This window comes from Aulonocara stuartgranti, assembly GCF_965226115.1.
Source record: "Aulonocara stuartgranti genome assembly, chromosome: 20".
Taxonomy (NCBI): Eukaryota; Metazoa; Chordata; class Actinopteri; order Cichliformes; family Cichlidae; genus Aulonocara; species Aulonocara stuartgranti.
The window spans coordinates 29,796,458-29,816,629 of record NC_138956.1 but is presented as its reverse complement, the minus strand read 5'-3'; the positions used below and the strand labels follow the sequence as shown (position 1 = coordinate 29,816,629).

The 20,172-nt window shown below is 38.4% G+C and overlaps 1 protein-coding gene across 3 annotated transcripts in view; it reads right to left on the bottom strand.

The window, feature by feature from the left end:
- LOC309697184 (uncharacterized protein) overlaps window positions 1-18,878 on the bottom strand; it is a 33,523-nt gene extending 14,645 nt beyond the window's left edge. The window contains exons 1-15 of one of the 3 annotated variants that reach the window (XM_082518891.1): window positions 18,803-18,878; window positions 15,110-15,216; window positions 14,978-15,029; window positions 14,575-14,718; window positions 14,298-14,483; window positions 13,491-13,646; window positions 13,227-13,394; window positions 12,735-12,764; window positions 12,049-12,204; window positions 11,769-11,936; window positions 11,437-11,466; window positions 10,507-10,662; window positions 10,227-10,394; window positions 9,269-10,098; window positions 9,108-9,160 (exon numbers count right to left, since the gene is read on the bottom strand). In XM_082518891.1, coding sequence (XP_082375017.1) covers window positions 9,108-9,160; window positions 9,269-10,098; window positions 10,227-10,394; window positions 10,507-10,662; window positions 11,437-11,466; window positions 11,769-11,936; window positions 12,049-12,204; window positions 12,735-12,764; window positions 13,227-13,394; window positions 13,491-13,646; window positions 14,298-14,483; window positions 14,575-14,718; window positions 14,978-15,029; window positions 15,110-15,211 — 2,399 coding nt within the window. In that variant the 5' untranslated portion in view covers window positions 15,212-15,216; window positions 18,803-18,878. The remainder of the gene's footprint in view (window positions 1-9,107; window positions 9,161-9,268; window positions 10,099-10,226; window positions 10,395-10,506; window positions 10,663-11,436; window positions 11,467-11,768; window positions 11,937-12,048; window positions 12,205-12,734; window positions 12,765-13,226; window positions 13,395-13,490; window positions 13,647-14,297; window positions 14,484-14,574; window positions 14,719-14,977; window positions 15,030-15,109; window positions 15,217-18,802) is intronic. The other 2 variants (XM_082518892.1, XM_082518893.1) reach the window with 2 other exon arrangements.
- Window positions 18,879-20,172: the final 1,294 nt, after the last annotated feature.

Below are 20,172 nucleotides of genomic sequence, written 5' to 3'. Positions count from 1 at the left end.
AAGTATATACATGTAAAATGAAAAGATATACGTGTTCAAATAGCGTCAATTAACACACAACTTCAGGTTTTTTAATTTCTATGTGATTATTCTTATAACTAAACAATGAGAACAAGTAGTCTGATGTCCTGTAATCATTATGAAGCTATAATTTGAAATACAATAACACATTAAGTTTTTGAACAAAGTATTGGTATTGGTTGAAAAGGAGACTCTGGGTTGCTGCATCTTGTTGCTGTTTCATCTTAAATTGAATTCAAATTCAAATTCAAATTCAAATTGGTCATGCGATTTTGACGTGCCGGCGTGTCCGTCGACCCCAGTGGGTTAAATAATTTTTTGAATAATAATTTTGAAAAATATTTCTTCATGTCATTATGCAGGCCGCAAGTAGGGGTGACATGGGCTGCAAGATTGAGACCCAGGCATTAGATCCTCTTAATGCATTTTTGTTTGGGTTTCCACTGGCGTGGAATTACCAAAAATAGAGAGGGCATTGCCTAACATATGAAACAGGAAAAGACCGCTGTGTAATTCCTTTATTTGTAACTGTATTCTGAATATCATCATTTTAAATGGTAACTGTAATGGAATACAGTTACTCATATTCTGTATTTCAAATACGTAACGCTGGTACATGTATTCCGTTACTCCCCAGCACTGCTTAGTTGCAACAAGTGGTTATTTGAGTTGCTGTTTCCCTCCTATCTGCTCAAAGCAGTTAGGGCACTTTCCTCTGAGCTTTGATATTAGCAATGCATTTTTAAAATTCATTCATTTATTTATTTATTACAGAGAACTGTCGCTCACTAGATACACAATATTGCCAAAGGTTTTCACTCCCCCACTTAAATCTTGGGCGCAAGCATTTCCCTACATGTTGAACTGTGTATGTGACAAATAAAATCTGAATTTGAACTCTAGCATTTGTGAAAAAATGGGTCATTCTCAGTGAATTCTAGAATGGTACAGCTGTGAACCTTTCTTAGTACTGAATATTCTAGAGACAATTATTAGTGGCAAACAATCAGTGGGGATTTTATGTGATGGGTAATATAAAATAGTGCTCAGATGTTGCCAAGTTTCAGCAGAGTCAATTGTTACAGCCAATGACTTGTCAGATACTTAGACAAATCTGTCTAATCTTCATGTGGCCTCCAGGTTAGCTCAAGAATAATGTGTAGAGAGCTTCATGGAATGGGTTTCCATGGCCAAGCCTTACATCATCAATTGCAATGCAAAGTGTAGGATGTGGTGGTGTAAAGCATGCTGCCAGTAGACTCAAGAGCACTGGAGTGATTAATAACGCTTCTCTGTATACGATCTTGCTCTGGTGGTTGCCAGAAAAACTGTATACGACTGACTGTTGAAGAGACTGAAATCCTCAAAGCCTCATCCGCCTGAGTCGGTCTAAATAAGGTGCTGAATCTTTAGCCGAATAATTATTGGTAAAGTATGGAGTTCTGGAATATATAAAATTTGTTTGCGCTATGGTTATTTTCTTAAAATTCAGGATTATAAATGTAACAAAATAAGTGGAAGTAATTATTCTGTAATGATTCTGAATGAATGAAGTGCAATAGTATCATGAATAGGAGGTGTTTTTGTACAAAGGTCACGATGAACAGTAAAAAAAAGGATTTAAGCATGGTGCAACTGGTGTCATTTGGGTCAAAAGTGATTTCAACAGGACTAGGGAAAGGGGAGAGTAAAGTTTGTGAAAGCGTATAAAGTGATGTTTCTCTTAATAAAGAACTGCTCTCCGGATTTTGTCACAAGCAGATGAACCATTTAGAGAGCAAACTCTTCCTCAAAATGTTACATCTGCTTTGTTTTTAAAGTGAGGAGCACTGAAGGATTAAGCATGGCAAAGCAAATGCCAATCTCCATTTAAAGTCTAATATTGTGGACAATCCTTTTTTTTCTTTTAACTCTTTGTGAAGCATCAAAAGTAAAACTAGGGTATGAATATCACATCTCATAATGCTTCTTACAGGTTGTTCTAGCTCTTAAAATTAACAGATCTCTGGGACCTATTTTCCTGGGCACTAAAGTTTAACCTTGCTATTCACCAAGTCCATAGATGACTCAGGAAAACTGATTTTATAGATGTGGCAGTTGAATGTGCCTACCTCTACGATTGCTCCTGGGTTGCCTCATCTGGATTTACGTGAATTTCCTCACCACCAGCTTAGGCTACGTCTTCACTAATCTGGATAAATTTGAAAACGGTGTTTATGTCTAGAAACACTCCGCGTCCACACTATCATTTTCAGTTGTTTTCATCCACACTGAAAAAGCTACGTTCCTGTACTGCGTATGCATGAAACGTCTGCCGTTTATTTACTTTACGGCTCTTTGAAATGTTGCGGCAAAATGTCGAGGAAAAGTGCTGAGTTTTATCTGAAGGTTTCTGGAGCATGTAGAAACTTATATTATTCTTTACAGTTTTTTCTGAATGCTTAAACCCTAACTGTGATTCCTGTAGCACAATCTCTAAAACTATTCAGACTTACAGCAAAACCACTCACTGAGTTTGCAAAACTAAAAGCACAAAAACTGCTTTGCACTCAGTTTGCAATTTTGTAACACACACTTTGCAAAACTGTAGGCACAATTAACTACACAACACTCAATTACCAAATTTCCAACACACTCCTAGCAAAAGTATACACATGTATGGCTATCATTAACACTAATTTGCCAACTGTCTGGCACACTTTCACATGTGAAAACTTTTTTAGATAATTAGTTCACTTTGCAATCAGCCTAAGCACTATAATACAGGTAAGCTGTGTGTGCGGAGTACAATGGAGGGAGCAGAAAGAGTGAGAAGTAAAGGAGGCCGAGGAAGAGGACGTGGAGGTGAAGAAGTAGGATGAAGAGGATGACAAGGACAAGGAGGAGCAAGAGGAAGACGAGGAGGGGGGAGAGGAAGGGTAGGAAGAGTAAGAAATAGAATTGCTGATGACATCAGAGCTACAATAGTGGACCATGTAATCAACCGTGGAATGACCCTGAGGGTAGCTGGCCAACGGGTCCAGCCTAACTCGAGCCGCTACACTGTAGCAAGCACCATAAGGACATCTTGAAATGAGAATCGGTTAGTACAGTCACTTCGCACAAAGATTTGTAGCACTGCCATATGCCAATGAGAAACACACCAATACCATTGACGTAAAAATACTGAAATTGTTACTTTACAGTATCAGAATCAGAATCAGAATACTTTATTGATCCCTGGGGGAAATTATTTTTTTGCTAGATGACCAGATTGCTAGATGACCAGATGCTGGGGGCAGAGGAAGCATGTTCACTGCAGACCAAGTAACCCATATAGTCATTATGGCGATTGCAAATAATCCTATACTTGGAAATAAACACTTGTGTTTGTTTTGATGTGTTTGAATAAACACCAGTACTTGAAGTTTGGATCCCTCTATGCTTATGGATCTATGACAGAAGTATGAGCTCAAACTGACATAGCCTACCTTGTGCACAGAGAAAGCAAAGGCCAGATGTGTTTTGTATTCATACCATCAGTGTGCAGTTGGCGCATTGTGTGCTTAGTAGATGATGGCTTGTGTGTACTGTTTGATACGGAAACACCATTTTTACGAAGGTGTGAAGAGTTAATCTAGCTGTGTTTGCTTTTGCAAGAGAACTACAATGTTTTGATTATTGGGTGACAGGTTTTCTTATTTGTGTGAAGAGTTTTGCAAAATTAGCCAATAGTTACAAAAAATGTGCTTAAGCAATCAGAAAAAACTGTAATAGGGCTGTCAAAATTGAGAGCAAACAAACAACTGCTGTACAATGCCGTCCACCATCTTAGTTGAATCGGTCACATGACTGCATCATATGACTAAAATGCGTCATCGCTTTCAAAAGCCTCCGTTTTTGCAGCCCACACTGCGACGCATAAACGGCGTTTTTAAATGTATCCACCTTGGAGAGCGTTTTCAAAAAGCTCAGTTTACCTTGACCAAAAACACCGTCTCAGTGTGGACGGAAGGCCAAAACGGAGAGAAAAATATGCATTTTTAAATGAAAAGTGTGGACTTGGCCTTAGATCAGTTTCTGATAACCTATTAGCATAATATCCCTAGGATCAGTAACACACAGATCCGGTCGAGACTTCCTGTACAGGGGTAACTGGTACCTAACTGAATATATTGTGCCAAGTGTAGATAGGATTTTGGTGTGGGGTAGTTTTATTTAGAAGGAAGGCTTAGACCCTTAGTTCTAGTAAAAGGAACTCTTAATGCTTCAGCATACCAAGACATTTTATGCAATTTCATGATCCCAACTTAGTAGAAATAGTTTCAGGATGACCCCTTACTTTTCCAACATGTTGTACGCCAGTGCAAAAAGCAAGGTCTATAAAGACATGGATGAACAAGTCTAGTGTGGAAATATTTGACAGGCTTGCATCGAGTCCTGACTTCAACCTGATAGAACACCTTTGGGATGAATTAGAGCGGAGACTTTGAGCCAAACCTCCTTTTCCAGTTTCGGTGTCTGATCTCAAAAATGTGCTGCAGAAAGAATGGTCCAAAATGACCATAAACAAACTCCTAAGCATTGTGGAAAGTATTCCCAGAAGATCTGAAGCTATTATAGCTGTAAAGAGTTGGTCGATATTATATTAAGAGGGAAATATCACTCAAGATCATATGTGTGTGAAGGCAGAATACTTTTGGCAATATAGTGAATATATATATATTTTTTTCAAACCATTATCTGTAAACCCTGGAGCTAGTTGTGCAGGAAGATGTGAGTAGATCAGCATTTTCTTAATTCTTAGACAAATCTGTCTTGCCCCAATAACCATGCCACGTTCAAAGTTACATAAATTACTTTTCTTTCCCATTCTGATGCTAGGCTCTTATAGACTAGAGAATGACAGACTAAGTGGACTGGGTTTACAGTTTTTTACAGACACTAGGACACATTTCTCAATACTTAGGTCACTTTTGCAAAACTCCTCACACAGTGAGCACAACAGAAGTCTATGTGGGCTAAACTGAGGATCAGTTATCATTGTTTTGGCACAAAATGCATTCAATGACTACATCTCTCAAATTTCATGAATTATTTTCTCACTCAGACACAACAACTGCCAAAAATCTTTGTACGTACAGGACATTTTGCATGTACTTACATACTGTTTTCAAAACTGTTAAACTTATGGCCAAAACAATAACATAATGCAAAACTGAATAAGACAGCAAAATTCAACAGCAATATTTTATTGAAACATATTTTACAGTTTTTTCTGAATGCTTAAACCCTAACTGTGATTCCTGTAGCACAATCTCTAAAACTATTCAGACTTATAGCAAAACCACTCACTGAGTTTGCAAAACTAAAAGCACAAAAACTGCTTTGCACTCAGTTTGCAATTTTGTAATACACACTTTGCAAAACTGTAGGCACAATTCACTGCACAACACTCAATTACCAAATTTCCAACACACTCCTAGCAAAAGTATACACATGTATGGCTATCATTAACACTAATTTGCCAACTGTCTGGCACACTTTCACATGTGAAAACTTTTTTAGATAATTAGTTCACTTTGCAATCAGCCTAAGCACTATAATACAGGTAAGCTGTGTGTGCGGAGTACAATGGAGGGAGCAGAAAGAGTGAGAAGTAGAGGAAGCCGAGGAAGAGGACGTGGAGGTGAAGAAGTAGGATGAAGAGGATGACAAGGACAAGGAGGAGCAAGAGGAAGATGAGGAGGGGGGAGAGGAAGATGAGGAGGGGGGAGAGGAAGGGTAGGAAGAGTAAGAAATAGAATTGCTGATGACATCAGAGCTACAATAGTGGACCATGTAATCAACCGTGGAATGACCCTGAGGGTAGCTGGCCAACGGGTCCAGCCTAACTCGAGCCGCTACACTGTAGCAAGCACCATAAGGACATCTTGAAATGAGAATCGGTTAGTACAGTCACTTCGCACAAAGATTTGTAGCACTGCCATATGCCAATGAGAAACACACCAATACCATTGATGTAAAAATACTGAAATTGTTACTTTACAGAATTGCTAGATGACCAGATGCTGGGGCAGAGGAAGCATGTTCACTGCAGACCAAGTAACCCATATAGTCATTATGGCGATTGCAAATAATCCTATACTTGGAAATAAACACTTGTGTTTGTTTTGATGTGTTTGAATAAACACCAGGGGCCTGTTCTTCGTACCGCGCTAAGTGAGTTAGCTGGATGAGATTGTTGACGATTTCGCGTGATCCTGGATCGTTCGGTTCCCCGAAGCCCATCCGGGACTTGCTGTCATAGCAACAGAGCCGTAAGCGTAAACCTGCTGGGGAGCAGGTTTACTTTATGTAAACAGGATTAGATCGCGGCCACGCAGGTATGTCCGCGTCATTCATACGAAAGCAACAGCGATATTCCACCACTGTTTCACCATAAATAAATAACATCAATGTAACTAAAGATAATGCAGCACTTGATCCTTTTATTGATTTCACACAGATACATACAGGTCATTCCCTAAAAAAGGGAAATGTACTATTAACATTCTATTACATGTATGTGATTATTACAGATGTAATTCATATTTCAGAGTAGTAATTGTAAATTACTTCGTGTAATCAAGATGAGAGACCACGGCTATAAAAGCGAAGGTGGATTTGGGAAGTCTGTCGCAGTTATATCCTGTCCGTTTACGCGAGCAGCCCATTGCGGAAGGTGCAAGATTGATAAGGAGAGTCCTCAGAATTCAGCGTATATTGCGGGACAGACAGGATCCTTTAGCTCAGCGCGACAGTGTGCTCATAGAGAGATATCGATTTTCCCGTGAGGGTATTATTCACTTAACCAACTTGTTGACGAGGGGGTGCAGGACCACCACCTGTCTTTTTTTTTGCTCTGCCCTTTTCTTGGTTGCTGTTATAAACAAACAGATCATTCCAGGGTCTCTTTCCAAGAGACTAAAAGCAATATAAGTGATAAATATTACCATTCTGTAGAATATTCTTATATTTCACTTTTACTTGTTCCCATGTTCTAGTGGGTCCTGTTGTGGCTCTCATGTGAAAGGGGATATAATATAACATATTATAATATAATATAATGTAATATAATATTGGATAATATGGTGTGATATGATAAATCTACCCTACCGCCTACTGGTGTTGGCCAGAGGGGCCGATGGCGCAATATGGCAGCCTGGCTTCTGTCAGTCTGCCCCAGGGCAGCTGTGGCTACAACCGTAGCTTGCCTCCACCAGTGTGTGAATGTGAGAGTGAATGAATAGTGGCATTGTAAAGCGCTTTGGGTGCCTTGAAAAGCGCTATATAAATCCACTCCATTATTATTGTTATTATTGAATTACTTACGAGTTTGATTTGTCAGCAACTTTCTGCCAGCCCTCTCTCCTTGCTTTTGCAGCCTTTGCAGTGTTCTCTTGCGTTTTAATTAAACTCTGAAACTCCTGAAATCCCTCACTCAAGAGTTCTTGCTCTGCTGCCGAAAAATACCGAGCGCGCTCCTTCGACATTTTCGCCGACCAATCAAAGGGTTGCCGATCAATGTTTCTACTATCGATGCGTAGCCCCTGTTGGGCCACCCAGTGATCTCACATTACTTCATCCAGCTATACTAATCGTCAACAACAGGTGTGTTCGGGGAACCGGAATAGCGAGCTCAGAGTTAGCGCGATGATTTGGTCTTGGATGTTTCATTTGATCTTGGATGTAGTAAGCGACGTACGAAGCACAGGGCCCAGTACTTGAAGTTTGGATCCCTCCATGCTTATGGATCTATGACAGAAGTATGAGCTCAAACTGACATAGCCTACCTTGTGCACAGAGAAAGCAAAAGCCAGATGTGTTTTGTATTCATACCATCAGTGTGCAGTTGGCGCATTGTGTGCTTAGTAGATGATGGCTTGTGTGTACTGTTTGATACGGAAACACCATTTTTACGAAGGTGTGAAGAGTTAATCTAGCTGTGTTTGCTTTTGCAAGAGAACTACAATGTTTTGATTATTGGGTGACAGGTTTTCTTATTTGTGTGAAGAGTTTTGCAAAATTAGCCAATAGTTACAAAAAATGTGCTTAAGCAATCAGAAAAAACTGTAAATCTAAAAATGCAGTTTAACCAGCCACAGCTGATTCTCATTGTAGATGAACATCTACACAGGTGTTACTCCTTCAATTTTTCAACTCCTTCAATTCTGGCATGCCAGAAGATTCTTTCCTAGGTGTATTGCCCTAGATGACATAAGATGTGATGTGGATGGGAACCTGTGGCCAAATGGAGAAGACCGAGTAGATTAGCATTACTATTGTATGTGTATCAGTGGATGGTGTGTATACAAATTCTTGTATTTTGGGATTACTTAGTGCAAAAAACTAAAAATACATAAACAAATATTGACGAATTCTGCATGATGTCTAATTCATTCCAGTAACATATATTGAAATTATAAACAGAGATGTGTCCTTGTTTTACACAAGAAAACACTGTGTAATGCTACATGTTGTTAGTGTTTTTTAGGTCATTGTTTTGTGGGTGACAAAGTGTGTTTGTCGGCTGTCAACCTTTGCTAGTGTTCTGGAAGAATGAATTTATTTGAGACCTGAATAAAGTGTTTTGGTAGTTGTAGTGCATTTTGAATGTGAAATGAACTGCTGTGCCAAGCTGAAGGTCAGTTAGGAGAATTGTGTGAAGAGTTTTGCAAAAGTGACCTAAGTATTGAGAAATGTGTCCTAGCGGCTGTAAAAAACTGTAAGTCAAGTTCTTGGCCTGTATTAGAGTCTCAGTCTGCCTCTGTATAAGGTGATGATTATACAGATGTTATACTAGATGTTTTTGCCAGTATGGTGTGTGTGTAAGTGATTCATGGGTAGTGGAACTTTAGGTTGTAGTTATCCCTTTTTTGTAGGGCATTTATGTTAAGAAGCTTCAAGGTAGCCACATAATGATATTTTCTTTTGACTTGCAGTGTTGACACAGAGGAGAAACTTTTCAAAGACTGTAACAACTGTAAAAAAACAAACAAACAAAAAAACCTAAACAAAGAAACAATTGTTAGGATTGGTATATTAAAAAAGATAATGTGACTTACCGGAATTTAATTAATTGTGCTGTGATATTGTTCTTCTGTGCTTCTGCTTTAATCTGTTTGAGATAGTGACATTGCCAAACATGAATTAAACCACCTGAATTGAGTAGTTTGAGATTATGTGAAAATTGAATGACACAAAGATGGGGCTAATTGAGACTTACAGCAGTGCTAACATTTCCGAAAAAATCACTGTTTGGATTATTGTATGTGTCACTAAATTCCACATTTATGGTCAATTGATCTGTTGTAACAGAAGCAGTAGTTGGTGTTATTGTAGTAGTTGTGTTTGCTGTTGTTGTTGTAGTTGACATCGCTGTGGTTGTAGTAGTTGGCACTCTTGTAGTACTCGAAACCCGTGTTGTTGTTGTGTCTGTCATTGGTGTGGTTGTATTTGGCATCAGAATTGTTGTATTGGTTAGAATTGGTGTTGGTGCAGTTGTTGGTAATGGTTTTGTTGTAGTAGGATCTGGTGTAGTTGTGTTTGGAATCAGTGTTGTTGTGTTTAGCATTGGTGTTGTTGTAGTAGGATCTGGTGTTGTTGTGTTTAGCATTGGTGTTGTTATAGTAGGGTCTGGTGTTGTTGTGTTTAGCATTGGTGTTGTTGTAGTAGGATCTGGTGTTGTTGTGTTTAGCATTGGTGTTGTTATAGTAGGGTCTGGTGTTGTTGTGTTTAGCATTGGTGTTGTAGTAGTAGGATCTGGTGTTGTTGTGTTTGGCATTGGTGTTGTAGTTGTAGGATCTGGTGTTGTTGTGTTTGGCATTGGTGTTGTAGTTGTAGGATCTGGTGTTGTTGTGTTTGGCATTGGTGTTGTAGTTGTAGGATCTGGTGTTGTTGTGTTTGGCATTGGTGTTGTAGTTGTAGGATCTGGTGTTGTTGTGTTTAGCATTGGTGTTGTAGTAGTAGGATCTGGTGTTGTTGTGTTTGGCATTGGTGTTGTAGTTGTAGGATCTGGTGTTGTTGTGTTTAGCATTGGTGGACAGGGAATGATATCTGTGGAGAAACATTCAAGAATTCCTTATATTGTTTTAGTGACACGGAGAACACTCATGACGCAAACTTGATGAATTTAAAGTGAATAAAAAAAATACATCTTGTTATAAAAACGACAAGGTCCTTACTTGTGACTGGTTCACAGAATTCTCCATCAGGAGGAAATCCCTTTATGCAATCACAGGTTTGTGAGGTAACATTACTGCATGCGCCGTACTCATCACACTTGCCACATGACCAAGCAAACTGGTCTTCACACTGACACTGGAGTCCTCCAGTGGAGTTTGGATAGCACCCTTTTCAAGACATTTAAAAGAATAACAAAACACAGTTCACAAGTCATACAGCACCATATGAACAGCATTAAATGTGTTGGAGTGCAAAAGTCAAATAAGATCAGGTCCTTACATGTGGTGAAGTTCAAGTCTTTCAGTGTTAAAGACCCAGTGATGATTTTGGGGAAGGAGAAATTTCTCAGAATATTTCTGAGCACAACACTGAAATTCTGGGGCACACTAGATGCTGGGATGTGCAGTTCAAGGTCTATATCAAAGTCCACTGGTGCTGTGAAGGAGAAAAGGGGAAATCCATCACATACAACTGTTGCAATGATGGGAAACTATATTTACGTGAAAATGTAAAACTGACCCAAGTTCGACTCATGCATGTTACAGATTTTCAAATACCTTTATCATTTAAGAATGCATTACTTATTAAAGTATGTTACTTGTCCAGGTTTATCCATTACCAACACATGGGTTTAGGTCAATGCCTAAAAAGCTACTTGGTAAGTTTTAGAAAATTAGCAGCGGCTGAGCTAAAGCACAACAGTAGCCATATCTTTTGAAAGTGTTTTCTTTGTTGCCAAATTGATGGCCTCCATGTTTTTCTCTCTAAATAAAATATTGTATACACTTTCCATTGTAAAAATAATTTCTTACATATTGATAATTAATAACACACCCAAAATACAAATGAAACATAACAAGATCATTTGTGTCTTTGAACAGAAACAATCAGATAATTCTGTAGTGATGACTTCACAAACTGCCATGAGACTGGGATGCTCAGTTCGTCTGGTGTTTCTTCAAATACAATTTTTTATGTTTTAAGAGTTTACACTATATCTCAGGCATACAAAGAAACAATAGAGGTGATATTTAGAACATCCTGTACAGTATTCTTTTAAAGAATAAGAATGTATAAATGTGTGTCACATTTAAAGAATTTGCAAATAATGAACGCAGTGTTAGATCTGTCAATGTTTCTTTAATACAGTGTGTATAGAATGAATTGAACTGTGCTTCCACAAATGAATAACAAAGATGTTTGTCATACCAGGAGGTGGTGTTGGGCAAGGAGCGACGCCTGTGGAAAAACATTATATGTTTAATTATTTCAATTTCAAGCCAGAAACTAAACACCATGACTTTGGTTATGTCATAGAAATGTCAGCAAGGATAATGAATGCAGTGTTAGGTGTGTTAATGTTTCTTTAATACAGTGAGTATAGAATTAATTGCAGTGTGTTTCCACAGAGCAATTCATATCTAATGTCTAATCACTCTCATAACACAATGTTAGGTAATTAGACAGTTGAAAAGTTCATTCATTTATTTGATAAAGGCAGTAGTCTGTTCATCCAACAGCTAGATGATATCAGTTCTTACTTGTGATTGGTTGACAGAACTCCCCACTCAGAGGAAATCCCTTTATGCAATTACAGGTTTGTGAGGTGACATTACTGCATGTGCTGTACTCATCACACTTGCCACATGACCAAGCAAACTGGTCTTCACACTGACACTGGAGTCCTCCAGTGGAGTTTGGATAGCACCCTTTTCAAGACATTTAAAAGAATAACAAAACACAGTTCACAAGTCATACAGCACCATATGAACAGCATTAAATGTGTTGGAGTGCAAAAGTCAAATAAGATCAGGTCCTTACATGTGGTGAAGTTCAAGTCTTTCAGTGTTAAAGACCCAGTGATGATTTTGGGGAAGGAGAAATTTCTCAGAATATTTCTGAGCACAACACTGAAATTCTGGGGCACACTAGATGCTGGGATGTGCAGTTCAAGGTCTATATCAAAGTCCACTGGTGCTGTGAAGGAGAAAAGGGGAAATCCATCACATACAACTGTTGCAATGATGGGAAACTATATTTACGTGAAAATGTAAAACTGACCCAAGTTCGACTCATGCATGTTACAGATTTTCAAATACCTTTATCATTTAAGAATGCATTACTTATTAAAGTATGTTACTTGTCCAGGTTTATCCATTACCAACACATGGGTTTAGGTCAATGCCTAAAAAGCTACTTGGTAAGTTTTAGAAAATTAGCAGCGGCTGAGCTAAAGCACAACAGTAGCCATATCTTTTGAAAGTGTTTTCTTTGTTGCCAAATTGATGGCCTCCACGTTTTTCTCTCTAAATAACATATTGTATACACTTTCCATTGTAAAAATAATTTCTTACATATTGATATTTGATAACACACCCAAAATACAAATTAAACATAACAAGATCATTTGTGTCTTTGAACACAAACAATCAGATAATTTAATACAGTGTGTATAGAATGAATTGAACTGTGCTTCCACAAATGAATAACAAAGATGTTTGTCATACCAGGAGGTGGTGTTGGGCAAGGAGCGACACCTGTGGAAAAACATTATATGTTTAATTATTTCAATTTCAAGCCAGAAACTAAACGCCATGACTTTGGTTATGTCATAGAAATGTCAGCAAGGATAATGAATGCAGTGTTAGGTGTGTTAATGTTTCTTTAATACAGTGAGTATAGAATTAATTGCAGTGTGTTTCCACAGAGCAATTCATATCTAATGTCTAATCACTCTCATAACACAATGTTAGGTAATCAGACAGTTGAAAAGTTCATTCATCTATTTGATAAAGGAAGTAGTCTGTTCATCCAACAGCTAGACAATTGCAGTTCTTACTTGTGATTGGTTGCCAGAACTCCCCACTCAGAGGAAGTCCATAACTTTTGGTTATGTCATAGCAATGTCAGTAAGGATTTTGAACGCAATGTTAGATCTGTTAATGTTTCTTTAATATGCTTCTAAAATGCTTCTATTTCTTCAGCTGCAAGTTTCTTACTTGCGTTTGGTTCACAGAACTCTCCATCAGGAGGAACCCCTTTGATGCATCCACAGGCTTGTGAGGTGACATTACTGCATGCACCGTATAGGCCACACTTTTCACATGACCAACCAAAGTGGTCCTCACACTGACACTGCATTCCTCCGGTGGAGTTTGGATAGCACCCTGTTAAAGTCATTCAAAACAATGACAAAACACACCTCATAAACCATGCACCAGAGTATGAACACATTTAAATCTGTCCGAGTACAAAATTCTTACATGTGGTGAAGTTCAAGTCTTCTATTATTAAAGACTGAGTGATGGTTTTGGGGAATGACAAATTTCCCACATAGTTTCTGAACAGATCAATGAAATTTGGGGGCAGGCTGGATACTGGCAAGAGCAAGTTAAAGTCTATATCATACTCCACTGGCACTGTAGAGGAGACAAAAAACAAGCACCCCATTTATTTAAGATGTTTCTACTTCTGTTGCAACTTTATATATATAATATACATGTGAAATACATATATCACATGTATATTAAATTACATGTGATATATCATTTAGTGATATAGCTGTTGGTGTAGCTAGTGTTGACACTGAGAAAACATTTCTCAAACATTTCATAAATTTTAAATATCTCTCGTAAACAAGAAAATTGCGACTACAGCAACTGAACCTTTGAAACAAATTTCATATGGTGGCGCCAGTGTCCGGCAGCCTCGCCTCTGTCAGTGCGCCCCAGGGTGGCTGTGGCTACAATGTAGCTTGCCATCACCAGTGTGTGAATGTGTGTGTGTGAATGGGTGGATGACTGGATATGTAAAGCGCTTTGGGGTCCTTAGGGACTAGTAAAGCGCTATATAAATATAGGCCATTTACCATTTTTATACAAAGTTATGGCTTTAGGATAGAATTCAAATCAACATCCTTTACACTTTAAAAAAAATTACATTATTAAATCCTTTCACAGAACACAGACGTAGAAACCTCAGTCTAACTACATATGCTGGATAAATGTACTTACATTTACATTACATACTTACTTACCTATCACATGTGATACATGTTTGCCTAGTCCTACCTGGGTTGCTGGTTTTTAACTGGCAATATTGCCCATCTGCTGGAAGTCCATTAATGCATCCACACGTATCACCAACGATGGCATCACAGGCCTCATAGTCAATGCATTTGTTATATGACCAAGCAAAGCTCTCCTCACATGTGCACTGGTATCCAGTTATGTTTGCAGTTATGTTTGGTGAACACACTGAGAAGAACACAACACAATGGTTCAATGTGACACTTTGAGTGAATAAGATTGGCAAGCAATGGAGATGCAACATAAATGGATGTTTTACCTGTTGTTGTATTAATGCTTGTAATCTCACCAGTGGCGTTGATCAATAAAGGAAAACTGAGAGTGTTCAGTATCGACTGGAATTGTTCCAGATTTGAGACGCTTATAACAGCTTGGAACTCATACTCAGTGGAATTTGATGAAGCTAAAGGTAAAAAAAAAAGAAAAAAAAAGAAAAACCCAAACAAACCATAAAGCAATGATAACACTGATAATCTGGACTTGGTCAGATACTGTTATTGCTATTCAGTTCTGCTTGTTCATTGAATATCCTCCCTCGTCTAGTTTTTCAAAGCACTTTGCAAAGCATGTTTTTTTTTTAATAAATACAATTATTATATAATTATATTATTAGTCAACAAACATGTGTTACGTTGTAGTAACACTGCTAATATTTTACTCACTTTCTCTTTTTTGTCTTAGATGAATGCTGGATTCTTCTGCACTCATTAACTCCTGGAAGAAAATCCAGGAGGAAAATGATTTGTTTCACTGTATTTTTTCATCATTATACATTCATTCATTTTTATTCTTACCTCAAAGAAGCCGTTTAGAAACTCTCTGTGTCTCTCATACTTAAGACAGTTCCATATGACTAGGAGAATAACGATGCATAACGAGACCTTTCGTAATGTCATCCTAACTAAAGAGAAAAGAACACAAGTCCTTTTAATAAAATCAGTCATTATTCACGGTGTCATGCTGCTGGCATTCCTTCTGTAAATGGGAGCCAACAGGAAGGCAAAAGGTTTTCTGCCTTCCAGATAATGTGCTGCTCAACTTGTTTAAATGTATTTGGATCATACCAGCCTGTCAATGTTTATTTGTTAGCATGCAAACAGAGTTTTAAAAATGTTTAACTTCAAACATTGTCAAAGTCAACAACTTGTAATACTAAGCAAAAAAACAAAAAAACAAAAAACTGATGGTCTATATACAGTATGAGAATTTTCGAGTGCCAATAATCTTTCCTGTTCTTAGATAAGAAAATAGTAACTGATGTTTTAATTTTCTTATCACAGTTGTGTCACGGTATTGGGTCGTGTGACCCAGCGTTCTGAGTTTTCCTTGTATTTTGATATTCATTGTTTCTTTCTTTGGTATTAGCTTCTAGGTTTCTTTAGTCCTTGTTTAGTACGGGCGATCGTGGCTTAAGAGTTGGGAGTTCGCCTTGTAATCGGAAGGTTGCCGGTTCCAGCCCCGGCTTGGACAGTCTCGGTCGTTGTGTCCTTGGGCAAGACACTTCACCCGTTGCCTACTGGTGGTGGTCAGAGGGCCCGGTGGCGCCAGTGTCCGGCAGCCTCGCCTCTTTCAGTGCGCCCCAGGGTGGCTGTGGCTACAATGTAGCTTGCCATCACCAGTGTGTGAATGTGTGTGTGAATGGGTGGATGACTGGATATGTAAAGCGCTTTGGGGTCCTTAGGGACTAGTAAAGCGCTATATAAATACAGGCCATTTTAGTAGATCCATTTATGTAGTCATCCCTGTGTTAAGTATTCCCTGTTGGCTCGTGTCCCCATGGCTCCTATTTTACTTTGAAAGGTCTTGTGTTTCTTTGTACTACGTGTTTAGTCTTACTCTCCCCTTTAATGTCATTATGTTTCATTCTAGTCAGCTGTGTCCTCATGTGTCTCCACTTCCCCTGATCACCTCATGTATGTATTTTTGAGTGCCTACTTGGTAAATCCTTTTGTAAATAGCTTTTCTGTTTCCGTGAATACTCATGGTCTTCAAAGAGTTCAATGTAGGAGGTCAAACAACTTGAACAGCACAACCTCCAAAACAACTCCAGTACTATCGCAAATCTGATTTTGTTTGTAAAAATGCGCTAATTTTTTATTTTATTTTATTTCTTTCAGGACCAATGGATTGGTGAATGAGTGAGAAGCTGTGGTTTGCTGCATTTGTTTTTCCTATAAACTGTAGGGGGAAAAAAGATAAACTGGCTTTGTTGTACAGGTGATTTAAATTATAGCTTACTTTCATTATCCATCTGGACAAACACACTTGGGGCCACCATGGAAACTGAAGACAAAAATAGCTGTGTCCCAGGTTGGTAACCCAAGTGGGCCCCAAGTATCAGACCTGCTTCTATCCATCTGGGCCCCATACTCATTTGTTGTCTGGGGCTGATTTGGGACCCATCATTAACCCATCTGGGAAAACACATTTGGGGACATCATGGAAACTGAGGACAAAAGTAGCTGGGTGCCAGGTGGGTAGCCCAAGTGGGCCCCAACCATCAGACCCGCTTCTACCCATCTGGGCCCCATACTCATTTGTTGGCTGGGCTTGATTTGGGGCTTATCTCGGACCCAGCATAAACCCATCTACGAAAACACATTTGGGGCCACCATGGAAACTGAGGACAAAATTAGCTGGACCCTAGTTGGGTTTCCCAAGTGGGCCCCAAATATTAGCCCTGCTGCTCCCTATTTGGGCCCCACATATGTGTGTTGCCTGGGAGGCAACCGCCTGTGTTGCCCGTATCAAAAACCGCTACTGCATCTGATGATTAACAGGTGTGCCAGGTTCAGTGACTCACTGCCCCGCCTACCTATACAAAAAGGGAGGCACCAAAAAACACATACAGACAAAAACACTACATAACCAGAACCCAACTCCTAACAGTGCAAGCCTTTTACCTCAAACTTAGTCACTGCTCGGTGACATTCGTCTATCCTGGCCTGAAAGGAGACACTACCTGTAGACTGCAGCGAGAACTGCCAGCATCTGAGCCAGCCAGACTCTGACCATGATGAGAGAGGCTCTCTCTCATCATGGTCACCTAAATGCAACACACAGTAATGGCAGGTTTTGTAATAAGGCAGATCGCGCTAACATAATATGCACTGTTAGTTGATTATTTACCTGCCGCATTAACGGGAGAGGACGTGCAATGTCACCGCTGCTGCTGGGTTGAGATTCACGAGTCCGGGGCGGAATTAACCGTCTCGAGGCAGGCGTTGCCGATTTGCAACAGTTAAAAACTAACAATCTGATTACCCCACATACATATTTTATGAGTTTGTTTTACTCAGAAGTACCACTGCAGGACTTGGTTGTGCATTAGCAACAAAAAACTTAATTTGAGCCTGAAAGGGTTAAAAACATGACATTCATTTAAGGTCATCGCGAGCAAATGCTTTTGCATATTCATAGTGTTTCCTCCCTTAAATGAAATATCTACTTTGCAAGTATTGCAAGTTGCCCAGTTCTCATAAAGTATAACAAAACATTTGAGCGTTTGAGCTGCTTAGGCGCCGTGTTTCCTGACAGGTAAATGACGCTCCACAACGTGGTGACATCATTCGTGGTAACTGGAATCGATAAGGGAATCATTTGCAAAAATGGCAAACAATTTCAAGGAATTGAAACAGTGGGAACCGGTTCTCAACAAGAACCGGGTTTCGATACCCATCCCTAATTATGTCAGACTTTGAAACAAAGACACTGTGTTGTGCAATACATACTAAGTGCATTAAAATAAAGTTTATATGTACAGCAGTGGTAAAGAATTTAAACACTCACTTTTGACTTTAGCAGCACAGTGTGAGTAGAATTTCGTTAAGTTAGAGAAATGACACAGACATAAAAACGTAACAATGAGATTAGTCTAAGTTTAGGTGAAGATGGCGTTTGGTTTGCTGAAATGTGCCCATGTTTATTAGTTGTTCTGGATCATGAACCCGATAAATGTTTCACAGTTCTTAGCAGCATTATACCCCAAGAGTTCAACCTTACTAATAAGATTTTTGTCTTATAATTTATTTTAAAAGGAAACTAATAAGTTAATGCGCATGTGTACCCCTGAGACTGTCTCAGATCTGTTATTGATGTTATTGATGTTTGTTCCTGAATTGAAAAGTGTATTATCTCCAGTCATCCATCCATTAATCCATCCGTCTTCCTCAACATACCCTATTCAGGGTAGCAGGAGTTGTAAGCTTGTCTCAGCTGTCATACGATAACAGATAGCAAACATTCAAAATATTTAATTTATTGCTGTTTGCTTGCAAAGTTAATTATTTGTTTGTTTTTAGCAGTATTGAATAGCAGTATGCTATTCAATACTGCTTATTGAATAGCAGTAAATGCAAAATAGCTAGATATTAGATATGTCGGTAAACATTCTAGGATACTTTTTTAAAATTGGTCTGAAGATATGAGGAATAATAATACAATATAAAAGACACTGAGTAATGGAAATTCTACATTAAGTTGATTACCTTTTGCCGTTGTTGCCGTCTGTAAAGACTTGTCAGGAGAGCATAATCATTTTGCAGCACACCTTCACATACAGACTACAGCATCAAATGAGAAACCAACTTCCTTGATTGCTTTTTCTGAGTCACAAACCTGTCTGTCTGGTTTCTTTGAGAGAAATGTAGATCATACACTTGATAAACTTCAATGTGTTGATGATTGTCCTTGTTGAGGCAGACAGTGCTTCATGGTCTTCGTTCAGTACCTCAAATTGGCTGACTGGTGTTTACAAACAGAAAACCAAACAGGGGTGCCAAAGCTGAAAATTTCTCTCATAATATGCATGAATTTAGCTCCTGGATCCAGAAACATATCTGCTTTATTTTATTAGTTTGTGATATTTTCTTAGGATGTCATGCAGGTTTTTTTTTTAATCATTATTTGTCATTCAATTTGTTTGATGAAAAATTTCATATTTTATTGTTCATTGGTAAAAAGCAAATAAATGGGCTTTCCAGTTGTATGAAATTTATTGCCAAGAACCATTGTTGCAGAAAAGAAACAATGAGCCAAACATGGTTTATGTTTTGTGGTAAGTTTATGTGAATTATTATGTGTTGTGTATTATTATACATATTACCAGTGCTATAAAAGTTCCAAAGTTGTGGTACTCATCTGATAGTTATTTGTTTAGATATCTGTGTAACTAACATCATAAAGTGGATGAAGTGAACTTCTGATGTGTTCCTGTAAATACACAGAATGTATTCCCTTGTCTGTTTTCCTTTTTTCATGTTAATTGGACTCTGTGGGTATAATCTCACTTTATTCAGATCATTAAATGGCCATTAATTGGTTTGTTTTTTTAGTTTTCTTATTGCTGGAAAAGAGTGAGGCCCCATGTTGAACACCTCAGATGATCTGGGGAAGGAGAATATATTTGTGTTTTGTTGTTTGGTAACATATTAACTCAGGGCCCAGCAACACTCACACTATATAATCACACCTTTAATTGAAGGCTTTTGAGACATAATTAACACATGAGTTTGCATTTGCGATATCACATATTAGACTATTTATTTTAAATCATGTTGTATATTACTAGTGCTGTTATTTATAATACTTTTAGGAAAAAATAGAAATGAAGCAAAAATGTAATATTACAAGAAAATAATAAAAAAAAGAAAATCTCAAAACTGTAGGTTGTGATTATTACATGTTTTGTTTCATTCAGTTCATTAGTGAAGTCAGCTACATGTTACAGTACCATACTATACTAAGTTGCAGTAAAACTAAGGTCCCCGAACCCAAAAACTGTACGAACCTGATTAAAACCTGTTTGCAAAATTACAAAATGAAATCAAATCTGGTGACTTTTTCTGGTGTTATTGGA